Source organism: Dipodomys spectabilis, unplaced genomic scaffold, assembly GCF_019054845.1.
Source record: "Dipodomys spectabilis isolate Male_0828 unplaced genomic scaffold, ASM1905484v1 ptg000050l, whole genome shotgun sequence".
Lineage (NCBI taxonomy): Eukaryota > Metazoa > Chordata > Mammalia > Rodentia > Heteromyidae > Dipodomys > Dipodomys spectabilis.
Window position 1 is genome coordinate 5,007,321 of NW_024870727.1, and position 20,241 is coordinate 5,027,561.

The 20,241-nt window shown below is 35.3% G+C and overlaps 1 protein-coding gene across 1 annotated transcript in view; it reads right to left on the minus strand.

Moving 5' to 3' along the window:
• The window catches only part of Naaladl2 (N-acetylated alpha-linked acidic dipeptidase like 2), a 910,349-nt gene extending 896,324 nt beyond the window's left edge, over positions 1-14,025 (minus strand). The window contains exon 1 of the mRNA XM_042678909.1: positions 13,908-14,025. Coding sequence (XP_042534843.1) covers positions 13,908-13,998 — 91 coding nt within the window. The 5' untranslated portion in view covers positions 13,999-14,025. The remainder of the gene's footprint in view (positions 1-13,907) is intronic.
• Between the last annotated feature and the right edge of the window lie 6,216 nt (positions 14,026-20,241).

The following is a 20,241-nucleotide window of genomic DNA, read 5'->3' on the forward strand; positions in this document are numbered from 1 at the left end:
GACCACTGACAGCAATACCAGCCATTGAGAAGTCATCCTACAATGCCTGTCATCATATTGCACGTGTTTTGTCAAGGTATATATTCTTAAACGTCTGGTTGTGCACTCTCTGCAGTGCCACCTTTCAGTTAGGCAGGTAGAGCCAGCAACCACGCCACTGCTTTCTCCTCTTTTATGGAAGTGTTTCAGCTTGGCATGTGAAGTACTCACACAGATATTCAGTCCTCCCCTTGGAGCAAATTCATGAAGAGAATCTGATACTTTCCACAATCTCTCTTGACTATTTTTTGAATGGATGTTAAGACTGTTCCTCCAAAGGTTCATGTGTAAACATTCTGAGTTCTGCTTGGTGCTTTTGCAGGTGGTTGGAAACCTAAGAAATAAGGCCTAGTTGGAGATCTTGCGAGAATTGTGAAGCATTGTTCTCTCTTTTGTGTCTTTCCTGTGTGCGAAGGTAGGCAACTTTCTCTAACTTCCACCCACCCCCCCATAGTGTTGTCTCCCTCCCAAATGACTTCTCTCCTTATCAGATGATTATCTCAAGTATTTCCTTAGTAATGGAAACCTGACTAATACAATAGGCAAATGAACGAATGAAGAATACTAAAAATGGTACATTTAAATTTCAGTATAAATCTCAGTTAAATGCTCTCAATTTTAGTTTTCAGTTTGTTGAAGGGATAACTGAAGAAGCATATTGTTATTTAAGGACGGCATGGTTATGTGAGCCAGACAGACTTGGGTTTGAATCCTGATTCTGCCACTTTGTTCCTACAAAATTCTGAGCAAGTCACTTAACTGCAGCAGTAGAGGACCATTCTCCTGAAATGGATGTGAATCTTACATTTATCTGAACTTATTCTAGGAACACTCATCACCTCCTTAATAAAAGTGAAGCAAATAATATTTATTCTTATTAACATTCGTATTAATATTTTTATTCACATCACAGTCTTTCATCATTGCTATCATACATTGGCTTAATCAAAAACAAAAAATGTGAAATTTTGAATTTATTACCATAATCTTCACTGCACTGGACAAGTTTTCAAGCACCTTAAAGCACAATGTGGGCGTGGTGGCACACACCTACTCTCCCATCAACAGGCAGGCTGAGGGGATTGAGCCTGAGGCCAGCTTTTCCTTCTCAAAAGGAAAAGGAACAAGGTTGTGTGGGAGGAGGAGCAAGCAGGTGAAAAAAAGAGGAGAGGTGAAGAAGTAGGAGGAAAAAGAAAAAAGAGGAGAAGGAAGACCAGGGTAAAGAAGTAACTTAATAGAAGAAGGGGAAGGGGAAGAGAAGGAGAAGGAGGAGGAGAAAAAGGAGGAAAGTTTAAATTATATAACTGTAAAAAGATTTCCTTCTTAGGTCTTATCCTTTTATCCTCAAAAGTATCATCAGAAAATATCATTTATTTAGAACAAGTCTCTAATTTCTTACCTCAAATGCGAGCTTCCAGATTGCTGAAGAATCATTGTGTCCTAACATTTAAATTATTCACATACAACAACAAAATATTGCTTGTTATATATATCCAATCTTTGGTTTCTCTGGAACTCTTTATGGCAAAATTTGTCTGGCTGCAGAACAAGAAGGAAACAACATTCTGATGCCAGATACTGAAGATCAATAGCTATTTCCCTAAGTTTATAGCACAATTAAAATGTGTAACAGGAATAAATTTCCCTTCAAACCCTAAGGCTAGTCCAGAATTATTGACTAAGTCAAAGTTACGTGGTGTAACATTTTTATTATGTTTATGGATAATATGAAGGTGTTTATGGCTCATACATATAATTTGTTAAGAACACTGAAGAGGAAGTATCTTTCACATTAGGAAGACATCAATTGTTTCAAAAGTTCTTTAAAGTTTCAAAATTTCTAAAGAGGTAAATCTGTGCTTCATAGCATTGTATTACGTATATTACCAGTCTGTGTTTGTATTTTACATAAAGCTTCAAACTGAAGGCTAATGGTTAAAAACATTCTTGAATTCAGTAGAACCCATTTGAACTACTCCACAAATTTGTCCCTGTCAACAATAATTCTATGAATGTATGTATAACGGGCATGTCAGAAGTTTATGAGGGAGCTAGGACAAGACAAATTATGATGCATTCAAAGAGAAAAATAGTGTTTCTAGTATGTGAAAATCAAAGAAATTTTATAAAATTCATTATTCACAGAAAAACAGATACTGAATGATGGAATGGACTGCTGAGAATATTATTCTTTTCTGTAATAAAATCAGATAATCAGAAATCTTCCCAAATGGATGTAAAAGGCAAATGCTTGAAAGACTCTAATTGGTTATAACAGTTTTCTAATAATAACTTTTAAACATTGTACACTTGGAAACAATAGTGGTAAATGGAGTCAAATGTATCTTGGTTTTTTATTCTAATTCCTCCCCTTACTGGCATTTAGTTTTAATTACATTGCTTGCTTCTTTCATTATCATTAACCATGACACTGGTATAAACCTTGTCATTAATTGCTAATTATCATGGGTTTTAAAGCCTTTCATTGGCCATGATCTGGTGGTTCAAGCTAATCCTAGCTACTCAGGAGGCTGAGATATGAGGACTGTGGTTTAAAGGTATTCTAGACAAAAAAGTCCATGAGACTCTTTTCTCCAGTTAACCAGCAAAAGACAGAAGTACAGTTGCGGCTCACATAGTAGAGCACCAGCATGAGTAAAAGACTTAAGGAACAGTGCCCAGGCCAAGTTCAAGCCACAGTTACCATCTCAAAAATAAACCTTTGAGTACATAAACATTGCTTCCAAACTTATTTCCCTTTCTTTACATAGTTAGTAGTTATGGATGCTATAGGTCTGTCACATTCATGGTGTTTGGATAGTATACACATGACATTTTTCTTATGTTAAAGAGATGGGAAGGTACCGTATAAAAAAGTTACATACTATGAAATCCAGTGTTACATTGTTGTCCAAGAAGTTAGGTGTACTCATGTCATGTACTGTTCTGGATAAAATTCAGGATACATCTATCTAGCTAAATATGCAGAAGAACCATTAATACACAAGCACACACGCACATGAGTAGTCATGTGTGCGTGTGCACGCACACGCGCGCGTGCGCACACACACACACACACACACACACACACTTCTACAGAGTATCTGTGTAAAATCAATCATCTACAATTTTTTCCACTTTCCCTCATTCCCTGACAGAGTCTCTTGGCTAACTTCATTACAATTGCTACTGCTGGCCAATTCTTTCATTTAGTTTTTATGGAATCAATACCCTACAATGAACCTCCTATGTGGCTATGAATAAATTCATCATTATTTCAATGACATAGGCTACTTGACAGGAGCTCCATCATCTATTCTTTTTCTAACTCCACAGATTTGCATTGCACTCACTCTTCCTCCTTGTAGAAAGAGAAAGAAAGCTGCTCTTCCTATTTTTTTAAAAGTTAAGTTTGTACTGAGTATATAGCTCAGTCACATAGTGATTTATCTAGTATGTATAAGACACTGAGTTTGATTCCCAGCACTAAAAGATGGAATCAAATTAAGTCAAATCAAATAATATGAAGTAAAGTGAAGTTGCTTCATTCACTCCTTGATTTCAAGGGAATTTTCTTGTTTGTGAAAAGAACAACTTAAGTTTATTTCAAAGAACTTTTATAGATATTAACTTACATGCTCAGCCAACCATCAAAACCTAGTGTTTTAGCATCATGTTTGAATCCCTGCCAATAATTAGCCTCTGCTGGTCTTCCATTGAATTGTCTTTATAAACCTAGCAGCCCTTGTGCTTTATTTTCCCCTTGCTTGTTCATATTTAAGAGTCTCTGAGAACTCATCTTAGGAACTCCAGCCTGAATCCCTGCACCAGACAGCTAAAGTAAGTAAGAAACAAATTCTCTAATATTGAATTACAAAGCACTAATTGCAATCTCCAGTCTCTTAGAATAAAAAGACTCTATCACCTATGACTATTGTAGGAAAAGGCCTTTCAGTTTCAAAACAGTGTTTATTTGCCGATGTTTTTTTGTTTAGTTAAGACTCACATGCTATTTGTTTTTGTACTAATCATGTTAAGTACCGCTACTTTATGCTCAACTAATTTTCATGTTTGAATAAATGAAAATTGCATACACACATAGGAATAATAATATGCATTTTATGTTTGCTCTTTCTAAGCATATTAAATTCATACTTGTTGAAAACATAGCTAAATGCTTTAGTCCTTGGCAAAAAGAATAAAGTAATCAGCATGCTAGTGATGGTCCTTTATCACAGAAGGAGAACATATTAACGCAGAGAAATCTGCAATGACAAAATGGGCAAAAAGAAGGGAAAATGTCCCAGGTTGAGACAAAGAATGACAATCACTTAAGATAGAGAGTCACTGCTTTAGCTTTGGAAGTTAGACCATTTAGCATTGAGATATTTCTTCTGATAATTGAATGACAGAAACAAACGAAAGGACACAACCAGTACACTGAAGGGATTCACAAGTTATGTTTATTGGAAGAAGAGAGAATACTTGTTTTTGTGAGACTCAATTTATAGTGCAATTCTGTCTTAAATTACTACCCAGTTTTCTGGTTCTTTCCACAGTCTATATAACTAGCAACTTAGATAAATGCAAAATTTATATGGACATTATTGAACATTCTACTATCCATATTACTGCAGAATGTGTTACTAAACCATATAACACTATTTTATACATTTATACATAACATTAGTAATTACTAGTTCCTAGAAATATAAGCAATAGCATATGTTTTCTAATGTAGAAAAAAAATGCTGCCCAAAAGAAACCCATATGGGTGAAATGATAAACTGGAAAAGACATAAATGTAATCCTTAAAATATATAAAATAAAAGAATGAGCAACATATTATTTTTTAGTTAAATTTCTTCTTTTCATTCCCCAAATTCTTTTTTTTCTTTTTTTATTGTGAAAATACCATATAGAGGGGTTACAATTAAAGGAAAAGGTAATGAGTACATTTCTTATCAAGCATTGTTGCCTCCTCCTTTGTTTCCCCTTCCCATCCCATTTTCCCCTGGCCCACCATGCACCAAAGCTGTAAAGTTCGTTTTTCGACATAACGTCTTGTACATCTCATTGTTGCAATAGGTCCACCTGTATCCCTATTTAAACAATTTGTGTTTTTCCTTCCCCTCCCCAAATTATATCAGCATCAAATACAGTGAAAACAGGGTTATACTGTGGGTAATTACCTATATGGAAAATACAAAGTTTGAAGTGATAGCATTAGCTCTTTGTGTTTGAATGTCATAAATTACATAAATGAATGGCTTCATCATCAGTATCAGTTTGCTCATCTTTATATCTTATTCTCTCTTCAACCATATCCCAAATATCAGAGATAGAGAATGTATGAAGGATGAAGGTTTTCATTGGCCAAAATGAATGAGCACCAGCTACAAAATATAGAATGTACAACAAAGACTCTGGGACAAAGACTTCAGTAATATATTACAATATTTTAAATAATATATCTTTGTTATAAAATTTCAATAGTATGAATATTTAAGTAATTAAAATACATAGGTCTTAAAAAAGTTTCAAAAATTATTATTTTTGTTTTTTAGTTAGAAGATTCTGAGGATCAAACACAACACTGCTTTCTGGCTAGGTAAATGTCCACCACAGAACAACATAGCCAGCCAAAGTCTGCCTTCCTTAGTTCGTTCATTCGTTCATTCGTTCGTTCGTTTGTTCCTTCCTTCCTTCCTTCCTTCCTCCCTTTTTCCCTTTCCATTTTTTGGGGGTACAAGTAGTACTGTGGTATGAACTCAGGGTCTCTGCTTACTCATTTATTTGCTCAATGGTCACTATACCACATGATTCATGCTTCCAACCCTGCTTTTTCTGGTTATTTTGGTGACTGAATCTTATAGACTTCTCTGCCTAGACTAACTTCAGATTATAACTCTAGATCTCAGCCACCTAGTTTGTCTGCAATATTTAATTATTTTTATCTTCTCTTCTTACTCCCACTTTTATTTTATGCTTTATTATTTTTCTACATATGTGTTATAGAAAATTCTTGTTGGATAGTGCACAACAGAAAATCATCCAGTTAAAGATTTTGAGGTTAATTAAATAATATTAGTTCCCTTTTTCCTATTACTCTCTGAACTTCACTTCTCAGTGTTGTCTAACAAACTTTTCTAATAAGAACTGTGTCATGTATGCATATAATTCTAATTTTTATCACCATATCCAATCAATAAATACAAGCATCTCTCTAATAACTGGTATATTTTTAAACTGTTTGAACACTTGTTAATCTTGACTGCTAGGGACTTTAAAAATAGACTTGTGACCAGTAGAGGTGACTGAGGATATTTTGGCACTCCTTTTTTTAATGTCAATTTTTACTGTCATTATAATGTTAGCCATATTTTCTACTAAGTTTTCTTGTTTGTAGTCTATTGTGATGTAAAATTGCTTTGCAAAATCCTCTGTTTTGTTTTCATTGACAGAAGAAAATGCAACATGAAATATATAGGTATATATTTTTTGTAGACTTTCCATCTGAAGTGCTTTTGGTAAGGAAAAACTTCTTCCTTTGGTATATATTTTTTGTAGACTTTCCATCTGAAGTGCTTTTGGTAAGGAAAAACTTCTTCCTTTTGGCTACTTACTCGAATTCACAATGTTGACAAAGTCTATTGAAATCATCCTTCTTCTTTGAAACGATTGTTAGATAAATCTGCAATTTCTTAGCAACCTATATGTAGTTATACAAGTACCAAAAATAAGCAGGAAAGGAAGTAATCCCACTTTTTGTGGAAGATTGGATTTCTGCATGTGAGATACTGAGCAATGTGATGTGAGGAAAAATTGTTCAAGACTTACCAGTAACTTAATGGAACATGATACCTGTCTCTGATTTCATTAGAAGTACATGAAAAAAGCGGAAAATAAATACAATGAATCTTTGGTCCTTGCTGCTTCTTCTGTTCTGTTTTCAAAGGAAGTCATGTTAGAGAAAACAAGGGCATTACAGAGCTTCAGTAGACCTCGAGATGAAATCATTTTTTAGTCAAACATTCAACTGGGTCCCAAGTCACCAGCAAAGCCCAAGGTCTTGTTTTAACAGGTCCACAAGCACAACTTTTGCCTTCTGTGATGGCGTACATTAAATTGGGTGGTTGATTTTTTTTTCAAGGCATTTCCTTTTTGGATTTTTCAGTAGAAAGGATTTTATATCTGTCAAAGTCACACTCATTTTGGGGAACATAGTATCCAACCTGCATTCCACTGATCACAGGTTTAAAGAGGAGAAGTAGATTGCTTTTCAGTATAAATTACTGAAAGCATTTATGAAAAGCACCTTCTGAAGTGTTCAGTTGTAGAGAGGTTAGACACATCTATCAGCAGAGCAACAAAACAGCCCTGTCAAATCCAGCTGTGTGCACGCACTTTCCTGAGGAGAGATTAGAAACTCAAGGGATCAAGTGAAGCTTAATGTCCTTTATGTATTTTTATCCTAATGACATTTTCTTTGCAAACTTGTCAGCTGCCTATTTTTCTTTTACTTATGTATCAAGTGTGATGCTTTCTAATAATAAGTACATGCTTGGTTAATAATCCTCTCCCAAATAAATGGTGATTAAAGAAAAAAAAACATTGGCTTACTGATGTACTCAATTATTTAAATCTATATAACCTCTCTCCTCAAATCCACAGAATAGCTTACAATGTAATAATTATATGGTGTTTTTACCCATATAATCATCAGATGATTACTGAAGCCTTTGTTCATTCCTATAAGGAAAGGGAATAAGATCCAAAGACAGATCCAATCTTTTAAATACATAGAAATATTTTAATTGCATTATTAATAACAATGTTTAAGTGATCACAGCATTTTTTAGGTGTGCTTCATCTTTTCATAATTTTATAGTGATTTTAAGTGAAACAATACTCCCCTTTGAAACACTTTCAGTGCAATAAACCAGTATTTAAATCAAAGGGGATTAAAGCATGCCTTTCAGAATATGTGAAAGTCCAAGAACAAACTGTATATTTCAAAGTGATTGAGTATTGGCTTTTCCCCAGCAGCAAGTTTTAACTAAGTACCATGCAAGTACAGCTTTATCTCATATTCTGTTTAATACACTGCTTGTCATTCTGTTTCTAATAAGGCAGAAGACCTATTTCCATTGAAAAGGAAAAGGAACACAAAAAGCACTTCTTAGCTCAGTTTTGTTGAGCTCATTAGCTATTTCTCACCTTTCACTTCAAATTTCATCTCCTGATCTGCTTTCCCTGCACCTGAGAAAAGCCAAGGTCTCCTGCATCTTTGTGTAACTCAGATTCACCTGAGATTTCATGCCTTGGTATTCGTAGCAATCCTAATCACTCCAAAAACACTGGATTTTGTTCATAGGTTATAAGACTTCTATTTACCTCTCCAGCAAAGCTTCTGGAAATTTCTCTGAAAAGTGTCTCAGGTCTCCAGTGCTCAAAATCTAATACTAAGGAGCAGTAGAAGACAGAGACGTTATTCCAGAGCGGTTTACACGTGTGTTAATTCAAAAACTGCTGCTAAAGTTCTATAAGTTGCAAAGGCAGAGAAACTAGTAAGTCCTCTTTAAAAGATTTCAGGGCACTCACAAGCATGGTTTACAATGATGAATGCAGAGGTATTTTTCCCACCACAGAAGGTAAACATGCACCTCAAACCAGTATAACAGGTTAGAGTCTCTCTCCAGTACTGCTCCCCTCAGGCTGTAACTTAGAAGCACAGACACTAAGGCACCTTCCTGCCTAGATTATTTTATTTCTATGAGCAAAAACCAAAAGTTCATATTCCCTTAAAAAATTATCAAGGGAGTTACTCTACAGACTTTCAACTGATGTCTGTCTTCTGGTTATAATTAAAGGTAAGTAAATGTTTTATAAAACTAATGTAATTTTTAATGCAGTCAAGAGAACTGGGGCCTGAATAGACTACAACAGCCTCACTGAAAATTAGCCAATACTTTCAAGGTTACAAATGCAGAAACTAAACAGTGTCAGGAGAGAAGGCATGTGTTACACTGGTTTTTCCCTTATGAAAACAGAAAGCAAATGCCTCTTAAAAAATAGTATGCCAAATTCACCCATGAAATTACCTAACTGGCTCTGGCCAGGTAGGGTGGAGACCTGGATTCTGACAATTGCTTCTGTGAAACCAAGGGAGATATTCTTAACTTTGTACAATGTGTTTACTGCTCAGCAAAGCCAAACATGGACTCTAGACTCGTTAGGCCTTTTTCTAGCTAGAATGTGTTAATATTCTACTATACTTTTTCCTTCTTGTGACACCCCATTCAGGGAAGAAGTCTGGGAAAGTAGCTTAGTGGTAAGTGCTTGCAATGCATCCATGAGGCCTTGGATTCAATTCCTCAGCACCACATAAGCAGAAAACCCGGAAGTGGCACTGTGGCTCAAGTGGTAGAGTGCTAGCCTTAAGCTGAAGAGCTGAGGGACAGCGCCCAGGCCGAGTTCAGTCCCATGACCAACGAATAAAAATTAAAAAAAAAAAAAAAGAACAGGGAAGAAATAAGGTATACAAAAGAGAAAATCTGTAATGGACAGTGGTGAAAGCCACCAACACAACTGCTATCAGCCTATGGAACTAGTCAATGTAGATGATGAATAGCACAAAGAAGACAACCTCACCCTAATTCAAGAAAATCTTCCCTTACAAGGTTGCTCCAGCTTGTAAATATTTAGAAATACGTGTTGTTCTATAAACATCAAATAAAATTACTATATACTCTTATTTACCAAGAAATGAATAGCCTTGAACATTTTAGATCAAGAATGAAAGGAGAGAAAGAAAACCACAAAGTTCATAGGAACTGTGTTTCTGAGGAATGAGTTCCTGAGGTAGGAAAGACTCAGTTGCTGGCTAGTCATAAATTATTTTCCTCTTTCACAATTCTAAGAACATTCCTGTCTGTTACAAAGACACCAGGAAGAATTGAAAATGCTTATCATCCTGGCAGAAAAGAGATAAAAATCCTTTATGTGCCCAACTGTGGCCTAAGAAAAGCAAGTTCTAGTAAATTTGTTGTCTGCAAAGGACGAAATGGTCACCCTTTCATCAGTCAAGCCATGGTCTTCTCTACTGTCACCAAATGGTAGGGCACCAAGAGTTTGCATGTTATACAAAGAGATAATTCTTCCTCTTCTCAGCAAATAATGCAGAGATGGTACTTATCCCTATTCCTTATGTCATATTATTTATCTTTGATTCATATTTTCAAAGATTAGGAAAAGTTATTTGCATTCTATCCTATGCTCCAGAATTTATTTTATAATGGTGAGACTTTTATAAGCTTGCATGTATAATATATTAAATACTCTATAACGTTACTTTTACATGGAAACTGAGAGAACTTGCTTTTTCCTATTTATTTATTTATGCATTTATATATGCAAAAATATTTATTTATTTATTTACATAAATATTTATTTATTTACTAGTCCAGGGGCCTGGGTGCAGTCCCTGAGCTTTTGTGCACAAGTCTAGCACTCTATCGCTGAACCACAACTCTAGTTCTGGCTTTTTGGTAGTTAACTAGAGATAAGAGTCTCATAGACTTTTCTGCCCCAGCTGCCTTTGAACCAAGATCCTCAGATCTCAACCTCCTGGAGTAGCTAGGATTCTAAGAGTGGGCTACCATTGCCCAGTAAGAGCTTGCTTTCGACATTTGAAAAGATAATTGAGATCTGTTCACATCAAGTTGAAGATAACCTTAGTTCAACTTCACTTTCACTGGGGGAAAAAAAAGTAGATCTCAAAGACAGCTGTGTCTTCACATGGCACAAAGCAGATGGGCAAGAGAGAGCAACCCAACTCCCAATAGCCCTTTTCATGAGTCCATTTAAAGCTCATGAGCTAAATACCTCTCTAGAAGCTCTACCTTCCAGGCCCACTGAAGTGTTTTCAACAAATAAATTTGTGAGCCACACATTCAACACCCTCTAAATGCCAACCAGAGTGAATTTAAATAGCATCTATGCGTAGCATTAGAAAATCAGTATTCAAAGCACACAATGGAATTCCTGTGCTACTCTTGATGATATTCAAACAAAAATACAATATCTTCATTGCCAAATCACTCGACAGTCAACCATATATTTAACATATAAAACAGAACATGTGTCTTACTGTAATTTTGACCAAAGGTTATTCACTTGAACAGTCTTAATGAACAATCTTCAGATAATTTCCTTTTTTTTAATTTTTTTTTTTTACAAAAAATAGTTACATCACTGGTGAAACTAAAGATTTCAAGACCTTTTAATTGACTTTGATCATTTTGAAACTCAGGCTCAGATACAGGACAGAATATTTTGCAGACAGCCCAGTAGTGTTTGGGTACTCTCAAAAGGAAAAGTCCAGGATATTTGATTTGTTTTATAATTTAGTAACAAAACATATCAAAATATCTTACATTCACACATACAAATAAAGCTGCAAATTATCCCCATTATATTTAATTCCATTATGATTTAAAGAAATATTAAACAAAATTTAAAATCAACAATTGAAGTGCCTTCAACTTCATTTGACTCACAGGTTCTATTAAGAATCTTACTGCAAATTCATCTGGAATGGAGGTACAACTCTGAACTATTTGTGGATCTACCTAGGATGTATCTCAACTCAGAAAAGATCAGGAAAGAAAATGAACTCCTTATCGAAAAATGTTTTCAGATTATTGGACAATTCAGTTCAGAATGAACATTAAGAAGATACTACAACTAAATGAAAGATACACATTTCCTAATATTTGAGTAATATATTTTGTAGGAATAATACTCAATATATCTATCAGAAGCTATTATTTTAAATGCACAACAAGCTGTAGGCTGGTGGCTCACGCTTGTAATCCTAGCTACTCAGGAGGCTGAGATCTGAGGATCACGGCTCAAAGCCAGCCCAGGCAGGAAAGTCCATGAGACTTTTATCTCCAATAAACCAGAAAACAGGAAGTGGCGCTGTGGCTCAAGTGGTAGAGTGTTAGCCTTGAGCTGAGAGCTGAGGATAGCACCTAGGCCCAGAATTCAAGCTCTATGATCGACCAAAAAAATTGTTTTAAATTAAATCTGTACATACATTTCTGATATATGCTAATAATTCTGGATATAATTGTTTTATATACATAGGTATAAGTAGGAGATAGAGCTGTCTTTACCCAGTATAGCATATCACCAGAAGTGTAAGATGCATAAAATTGCTCAGAAAAATGAGAAAATAAAAATGGCAAGTAAAGAGGAAATATATCTATGTATCTATGTAATACTTTGCTTTATTTCAGTCCATGAACACAGATGTGTAACGGGACATGTCAGTCACTATATTAGCAAGCAATCACATATCTTTCATACAAATCTATCATCACGTATGCAATTCTGACAACCTACATATTTCTCACATGCTTTGCCCAGGAAAAACTACTAGAGATAATTAAGATATATTGCAATTGAGCATGCTATCATTTGGTTCATAACACACAAATTATTCTCAGAATTATGATAAGTAAGTCTTTTATTTTCTGGTTTTAATTATTTCTTTCCTTTTTTACATGGATGAACTTTAAATATATGTATACATGTGTGTATATTGTACCCATATGTATACATATTTATATGTATACATATATGTATATATAGACACAGCCATATAACTGAACAGTTTATGAACACAATGCATTTCGATCAGTGTCACCTCTTTTAGGGTTTTTCTTTCGTAAAAATTATTAGATGAATTTTAAAAATATTTTATATATTTTAAAAAGATTTAAGGAACATACGGGAATAAAAAAAAGATTTTTTAAAACAGTGCTGTGAAGATTAAGGAAAGAAATAGAAATATCAAGAGTATGAAATACTTTAGGGACCATGATATACGTCTGTAGATGACTACTCACATGTGTCAGGTTTTTAAAGTGTGATTGTATTTTTAACTACTTGAATTGAATGGGAAACTGGGCCGTTTCTTTGTGTTACACTATATTTCATGAGAACACAATGTCGTAATTATCAGATATATATCTTCCTTATTACCAAGTACATTTAAAAATAGACTTGATCCCAATTTTTATTTATAAAGGAAATAAATAGTTCATAAGAGTTCTGACTTCTGGAAATTATGGCCATACCTAAGCATTGCCCCATTTTCTATTTTTCTTTCTTTAAGAAAGAAATGTTGTCACTCATCAAGAGGGAACTTTGTATTTTTTTTCCAAACAACAAGCTGAAATGTGGATGCCTAGGGAGGCCAGTGTCAACAAACTAGTCCCTTCAAAGGACAAAGGTACCTGGTGAATTGGGATCTGTAAAAGAAACCACACCACCTCAACTAAGAAGTTCCCCAGCCTGTGCTCTCTCTACCCTTCAATGTGTAGTGATATTAATCACAGGCATAATTAGCTTGTAAAGCCCAGAGATAGCAACACTTTCTTACAAGTATAAATTTCACAGCTAGAGCTCCCCCAAAAAGTCAATATTAAAGCAACAATGGAAAACGTCCAACATGGGAAATCCACGGACAGCTGATTGCACCATCTCCCCAGCATTACTTTGGAGGGCAAAAGGTTTAAGTCTACTTTCTGCCACATTTGTGATTCTGTTGGTTGGGTTATTTTTTTAAGACAAGCTGTTTTTTCTAGATCAACAATTCCAACCTCTTTTCCACTCCTCAGAGAACACCTAAAAATAGTGGCAGGGCACATGCACGTGAATGTATGTACCCACGCAGAAACACAGATGTGTTCGCTCTCTCTCTCACACACACACACACACACACACTCACACACACAGAATTAACATCAGTGCTTTAATTTCTGATTGTGAACATTTCAGAGACTGTTGGTGCTTACCTTGTAAAGATGTGTTAGGTGAACTGGCTTCATTCTCTCCCATCTTATTATTTCTTTGTAAACGAAGCCCAGCAGTGTCGGGTTGTGTCATTTACCCTGCAAGCTTTGTGACCTTCTGACTTTCTACTGTAGTACTGAAACAGTACACTGCCTGCTCTCTTCTGTGAATAATTACCATTCTGCTTCCTGAGTTACCTGGGCTGCAGGACCTGTTTTACTATGAAGTGAGATCACATCCTTGGATCCAGTGTCCTGCTCTTAATGTGAGCCTCCACAATATGGCTTTGTTTCAGTTTTGATATTAACTTTTAACTCTGTACTTTTTCACTTCAGTCCAGAAACACTATTTGCATGTTTCTATGAAACAAATTCTGTGTTAACAACGTGCCATGGTTCAGAGCCAGGGTTCTTTTTACTATTTTTATTTCAATTTTTTGTTCTCAATCTACTTTTCTTAAAGAAATAAATTAAAATTGAATAAATTATGCAGGATCCATGATTGTTTTTTTAATATAGGAAAGGAGGAACAGCCAGAGAGTCTGTTGTGTGCAGTGGTATAAAGACAGACATTTGAGTGTCTATTTATTTCTCTGTAACTATAAAAGATGCATTGTATTCATAAACTGACATGTTAAATTGGAACTACTTTGTACAAACTACTGAAAGATTATAAGAGAATAAACTCTAAAGAAGGAATAGAACATTCTTGAGATTCCATTTTTAAGCTAAAAGGTAGAATAATATATATTGCAGAAGATTAACATGGAAAACAAAACCAATAATGTATAACTGTGCTAAATATTGTGAATAATAGATATTAAACATAAAATTGAGATGTTTGTGCTTCCTCCTCTTCCTTTTCCTCTTTCTCTTCCTCTTCCTTTTCTTTTTCTAGTAAGTAAAGGGACTGGAGCACTGATGTGGCTGAAAAATTTCTGATATCCGTGATACTATTTTTTTTTTTTTGGGTCCGGTCGTGGGGCCTGAACTCTGGGACACCTCAGCTCTTCAGCTCAAGGCTAGCACTCTACAACTTGAGCCACAGTGCCACTTCCAGCTTTTTTCTTTTTGCTTATGTGGTGCTGAGGAATCAAACCCAGGGCCTCGAGCATGCAAGGCAAGCACTCTACCACTGAGCCACCTTCCCAGCCCCCGTCATACTACCTATTAACTAAAAGATCCTCTCCTCTCCTTTCTTTCCTCTCCTCTCCCCTACTTTCCCTGTTCTTCCACTCCCCTCCTGACCTCCTCATATGAAGCTCATGGTCTTCCTGCCTCTGTCTTCAAGTATTTGAAATACCAGCAGGTAACTACTTCCTCTGTAACTGGAAGATGTCAAAAGAATTACTCAGCCCAATCTTGAAGGCCATAAATATTTTATTTGTAGACTAGAATACTGATATTTCATTGTGTTTTGACAATAGGAAACTTATAAATGTTTGCTTTGATTAACTTGTTTCTGAAACAAAATATTCTCTAGCAAGATGAACTGTGAGTTAAAGATATGTAAGAAAGAGCTCACAAAACGATGGTGATTGCTGTGTTTGTGACCCATTAGATACCTGTAATTAAAGAGAATCTCCACTTTCTTCCTCTAGAATTCCTTACCTTTTGGTTTTGGTTGTGCAAATGGAAAAGAAAACAAAAGCACACACAGATATACACACCTATGTGTATATGTGCCACGTGCACATATGCTTATATATGGAATGAATACGCACATTCATACGCACAAATATTCTTAGAACCATATGCACACTTATGCATACAGACATCTATACATATCCCCACAAAATATTATGTATCTATATATCTCAACTCAAAATTTTTCCTTTTTCTTTTTTCGTTTTTAAATAATCTGTACACCAAATATGCTAGTTAATGGAAACCATTGATAACATTAATTATGTAGGCAACAGAATTGGTAAGCGGGTAGAATGACTATTATCCAAAGTGCCTAAAATTAGAACAAATGCAAAATTATCCAATACTTAGTACGTATCCGCTCATGCTTATAATACTAGCGCTTGGAGACTGAAGCAAGAATATTGCCTATTTCAGACCAGCATGGCACTACAAATCAACACAAAGCCAGCCTGAGTTACAAAGGGAGATTCTGTCCCACAAAAGAAAAAGAAATTTACAATTTAGAATTTTCTTTTTCATTTACTGCCTCTCTGATTTTCAGTTTTCTCATGTGTAATATGGAAACTGGAGCCCATATTACCAAGAATCACTTCATATTACATCCACAGGAACTTCTGAATTATAATCCAGCTTGACATCCTTTCTAGATTATAACACTGCTTTGCTTAGTACAATGCCACATGTGAACATCTATACCATGCAACATACTTTACCAAAAGTACCTGAAACAGAATGCTTGCCAATAAAACACTACAATATCATTTTGATATTGCTCCTCTAAAAGAGGAGCAAATGCTTGTCAATTCTCATTATGTCAGACTTGGAAATGTATTTACATACTTTCAGCAGGCACCTAAAATTAGTCACTAACTATAACAAAATACCATTATCTACTGGCAGAATTGTGAATTATGGCGTGTTGAAAGTTCTAATGGCAATAGAGTACGGAAGTTGTATTCTTGAGCCAAGGGAAAAAAAGCATAAGACATAAACACCAGAAACCAGAAGAGTTTCTCTAGATGCCCAGAAAAGAACATAAATATACATTCAGTTATACTAAAACCACTTGCAATGTTCTTAAACTACCAGGCACATGTGCTTTTCTATTCTCTCTTCCATTTATACATGCTTCATTTGTGTATGCTTAAAAAGTTTCTTGCAGAAAAGAAATTTGAACCATACCCAGATAGAATTTATACATGCCTTGATAGTTTATTCACCTCCCTTTTGCTTAACTTTTATACAATATTTTCTCTGGAGCCCTGTCTGGATTAAGGCCCGTATCACTGCTTTTAGATATCCTTAATAATGTTAAGCCTTAGCCAGGCACCAGTGGCTCATGCCTGTAATCCTACTTACTCGGAAGGCTGAGATCTGAGGATTGTGTTTTGAAGCCAGCCCCTTGCAGAAAAGTCAGTGAGACTCTTATTTCCAATTAATCACAGAAAAAGCAGGAAGTGGTGCTGTGGCTCAAATGGTATAGTGGTTCCCTAGAGCAAAGGAACTCAGGAATAGTGTTGAGGCCCAGAGTTCAAGCCCAAGACTGGCAAAAAAATACGTAATTATAAAATAATAATAATAGTAGTAGTAGTAATTCTAAGCCTTTCTTCATATCATATTCTCATCATGTTTTAAGTATTGCCTAATTACTTTTGTCCCTATCACCAGTATCCTGCAGTGCCTAGTACATATTATGCCTTCACTACATATTGTAAAAATGAATATAAAGAAGGGAACAAAGGGATTTAAAAGAAGGAAAGATTGAAGCTATTCCAAAAGAAAAAAAAAATAAAATTTGAAAGTGAAAAGATAAAAGTTTCTAGATTTAGTCATCCGAGAAAGACCTAAGAACAAGGATATAAGAATGAGAATAATTACAAGAATTCTAAAAGTGTTAAAACAAAATAAGTGAAAGAGAAAAAAGTAATATTTTATGTGCACACATACACATACAACAAAAAGCATGGGCCAGAATAGCTTCACTAGATGGTGAAAAGGAGAATGATATAATTTTAAAGTTATCAAGAAAAAAATCTGAATCTTCAAAGGGCCAGAGAGAATCTATGTGGCTTAGTTTGGTTCTTGAATGGTTTACATAAAAATTACTGAAGGTGTTTTTAAACAACACAAATAGCATCATGGAAAACAATATATATGGTCACCATCTAATCCTAAAGAGCCCACAAAGAAAGTATAATAAATACTATCATTTATCTTCCAAGTTGAAGGTTCTGCCTAGAAACGATCCAAGAAGAAAACAGCTATTGTAAGTTAAGCTGGAGTGAAGGCTGTTATTGAAGTGATCATTCTTATTTAGTTCTGATTTTCAAGAAGATAAGTAGGAACATTTGAGAAGCACTGTAAAACAGGTCATCACAGGTCTGAACATGGACATCTCATGTTAATGGAACATGGGAGTCTATGTATAAAATGTCAAATATGTCTAATAATACACATCTGCAACTTGTATTCTCAATAAAAGCCTAAAACATGGGAACAAGGACTTGAATAAAACCCTAGCTTTAAACCATGAATGTCATGGAAAGAAAGATGGGAAAGGATTGTGGGAAGGAAAGAATAGAACTCTAACTGTAAACTTCTCCACTTCCTTACAGTGGAAGTCAAATCTGTACAGATTTCTGCCAAAACTCCAATGAGCTGGAGGGCAAATTCATGCTCAGCTACCTAGCAGGTTGAAGAGATTACAGTTGCCAAGATTAGAGAGAGGGCCAGGCTTTCCTTTGCAGTAAGTGCTCTCCTGGTACTTCCTGTATTTTAGAGTAAGACAGACAGCTCGGGCAATTTTAGTCATTCCAACAATCCCAGTGTTCTCCCCATTTCCAAAGCAGTTAAACAAATGTTTGGAAAATAATTAGATTGAGTTAATATTTAAATGTTCAACATGATTTCAACAGTTTCTCAACATTTCCTTCACTTAAATCCCTAATCTCCTTGGCTCACCAAAAATGGGAAAAGCTTTCCCTTTTATTTTTAATTTTGCTTTTGAAGTAGCATACATTAATAATATGAGAGGGTTTTGCTGGGACAGTTCCATAGAGGCACTCATACAGTACATTTTTGATAAAGGTAACTCGTTGCAATGTAGTTCCATGCTCTCTTCTCTCCTCAATACTTTGTCTGAGTCTGACAAGTTGCATTATGATGTCTTATATATGTACATCCAATATCTTTCATTCCCCTGCCTTCTCCACTGACATCCCCAGGCTACCTTCTTAGGGACTTAGGTCCCATTATTATTTTTATCATCATCATCATCATCATCACCACCACCACCACCACCACTACCACTTCAGGCCTACATTCCACAGACACCTGAAAAGCTATGGTACTTGGCTCTTTGAACTTAACCTATCTCACTCACCACATTCATTTCCAATTGCTATCCAGGAACATATTTTCAAATGTTGAGAATCAGTATCAAACAATATTTCCTAAATGAAGCCTGCTTGAAAAATTTCCCTTTCTTGGTTTAACTAGATTCTCAAAACTATAACAATGACAAAGCTAACAACCTGATATCATGAACTGTATGGTATTGTAGCTGGATATTTCATCAAGTGTTCTAGAATAAAATGCATTTGAAGTTGGAACTTTTGTTGGTTATTTGTAGCTGAGAATTCCTAGGTTGAGGCTGTGTGTTCTCATAGACGCTAAGTTCTTTGTGAGTCCTATCATAATTGAGATGTCTGTGTGTTCAGGATATAGGAAGAGCAGTGACAAGCTAGCTGCATACTATGACAGAATGAGTAGAGATAAAAGAATATTCCCTGATGTTTAAGAAAATGGTCCCCAATGTGTTCTACCTTATCTCTTCTGGATCTGAGTATTACCATTCACCCAGCTGTTTGAAACTTAAATCTGTGATTTATCCTTGGGTCTTTCCTTACATCCCCCGTAGCCTGAAGGTTAGAGAGATTTAGAACTGTGTTGGTAGTAGTACAGGAAGAGACAGGGATCTGGGGTAGAAGACATGCCCTCCTTTTCCTAGGGTCTCTGAGGCAAAGTAAATATTAATAAATAAATAAATGAATAAACAAATGAATGATAAAATAAATAATGAATAAATGAACAATAAATAACATGATAAAGCCCTCAACTTCTTGCATTATCTTCTTGTTTCTTTTCCTTTAATTCTTTGTTAGATTGAGACAACAAATCTGAATCTTAAATGGAAACAGCTCTTATGGTTCCTCTGGTTTGGGATCTTATACCAGACCCCTCATATCTAAGAGGCTTTTTCCTTTGTTTCTTCTTTCAAGTAAACTTTGCCGATACTCTCATTTTCCTGCCCCCCCCCACACAATTAATATAAATATATTAATTTGGTGGAGAAAAGAAAAAGACCTACAAACCTAGGCAATATGTACTAAATTTCATTGGGATACATTCTCTTGACTTTACATTTTTAAGAGGTGAAGGCTAAACCTATCTCCTCAAATAAAACACATCCTCCTCTCACTCCTGCTGTCTACCTACATGATCTTCTTAAAAAATAGCAATCACATCCTATCTATGGATGAAATGGATGTCATGGTCATCCTTCCAATTGAATCTTAATCCTCAGTAACATCTCAGTTCTATCAGGGCTTCTGTAATACCTGCAACCATAGTTGGCATTAATTCTAAGTAGCCAATTATATATATAGACATCATCATATTTACTTTA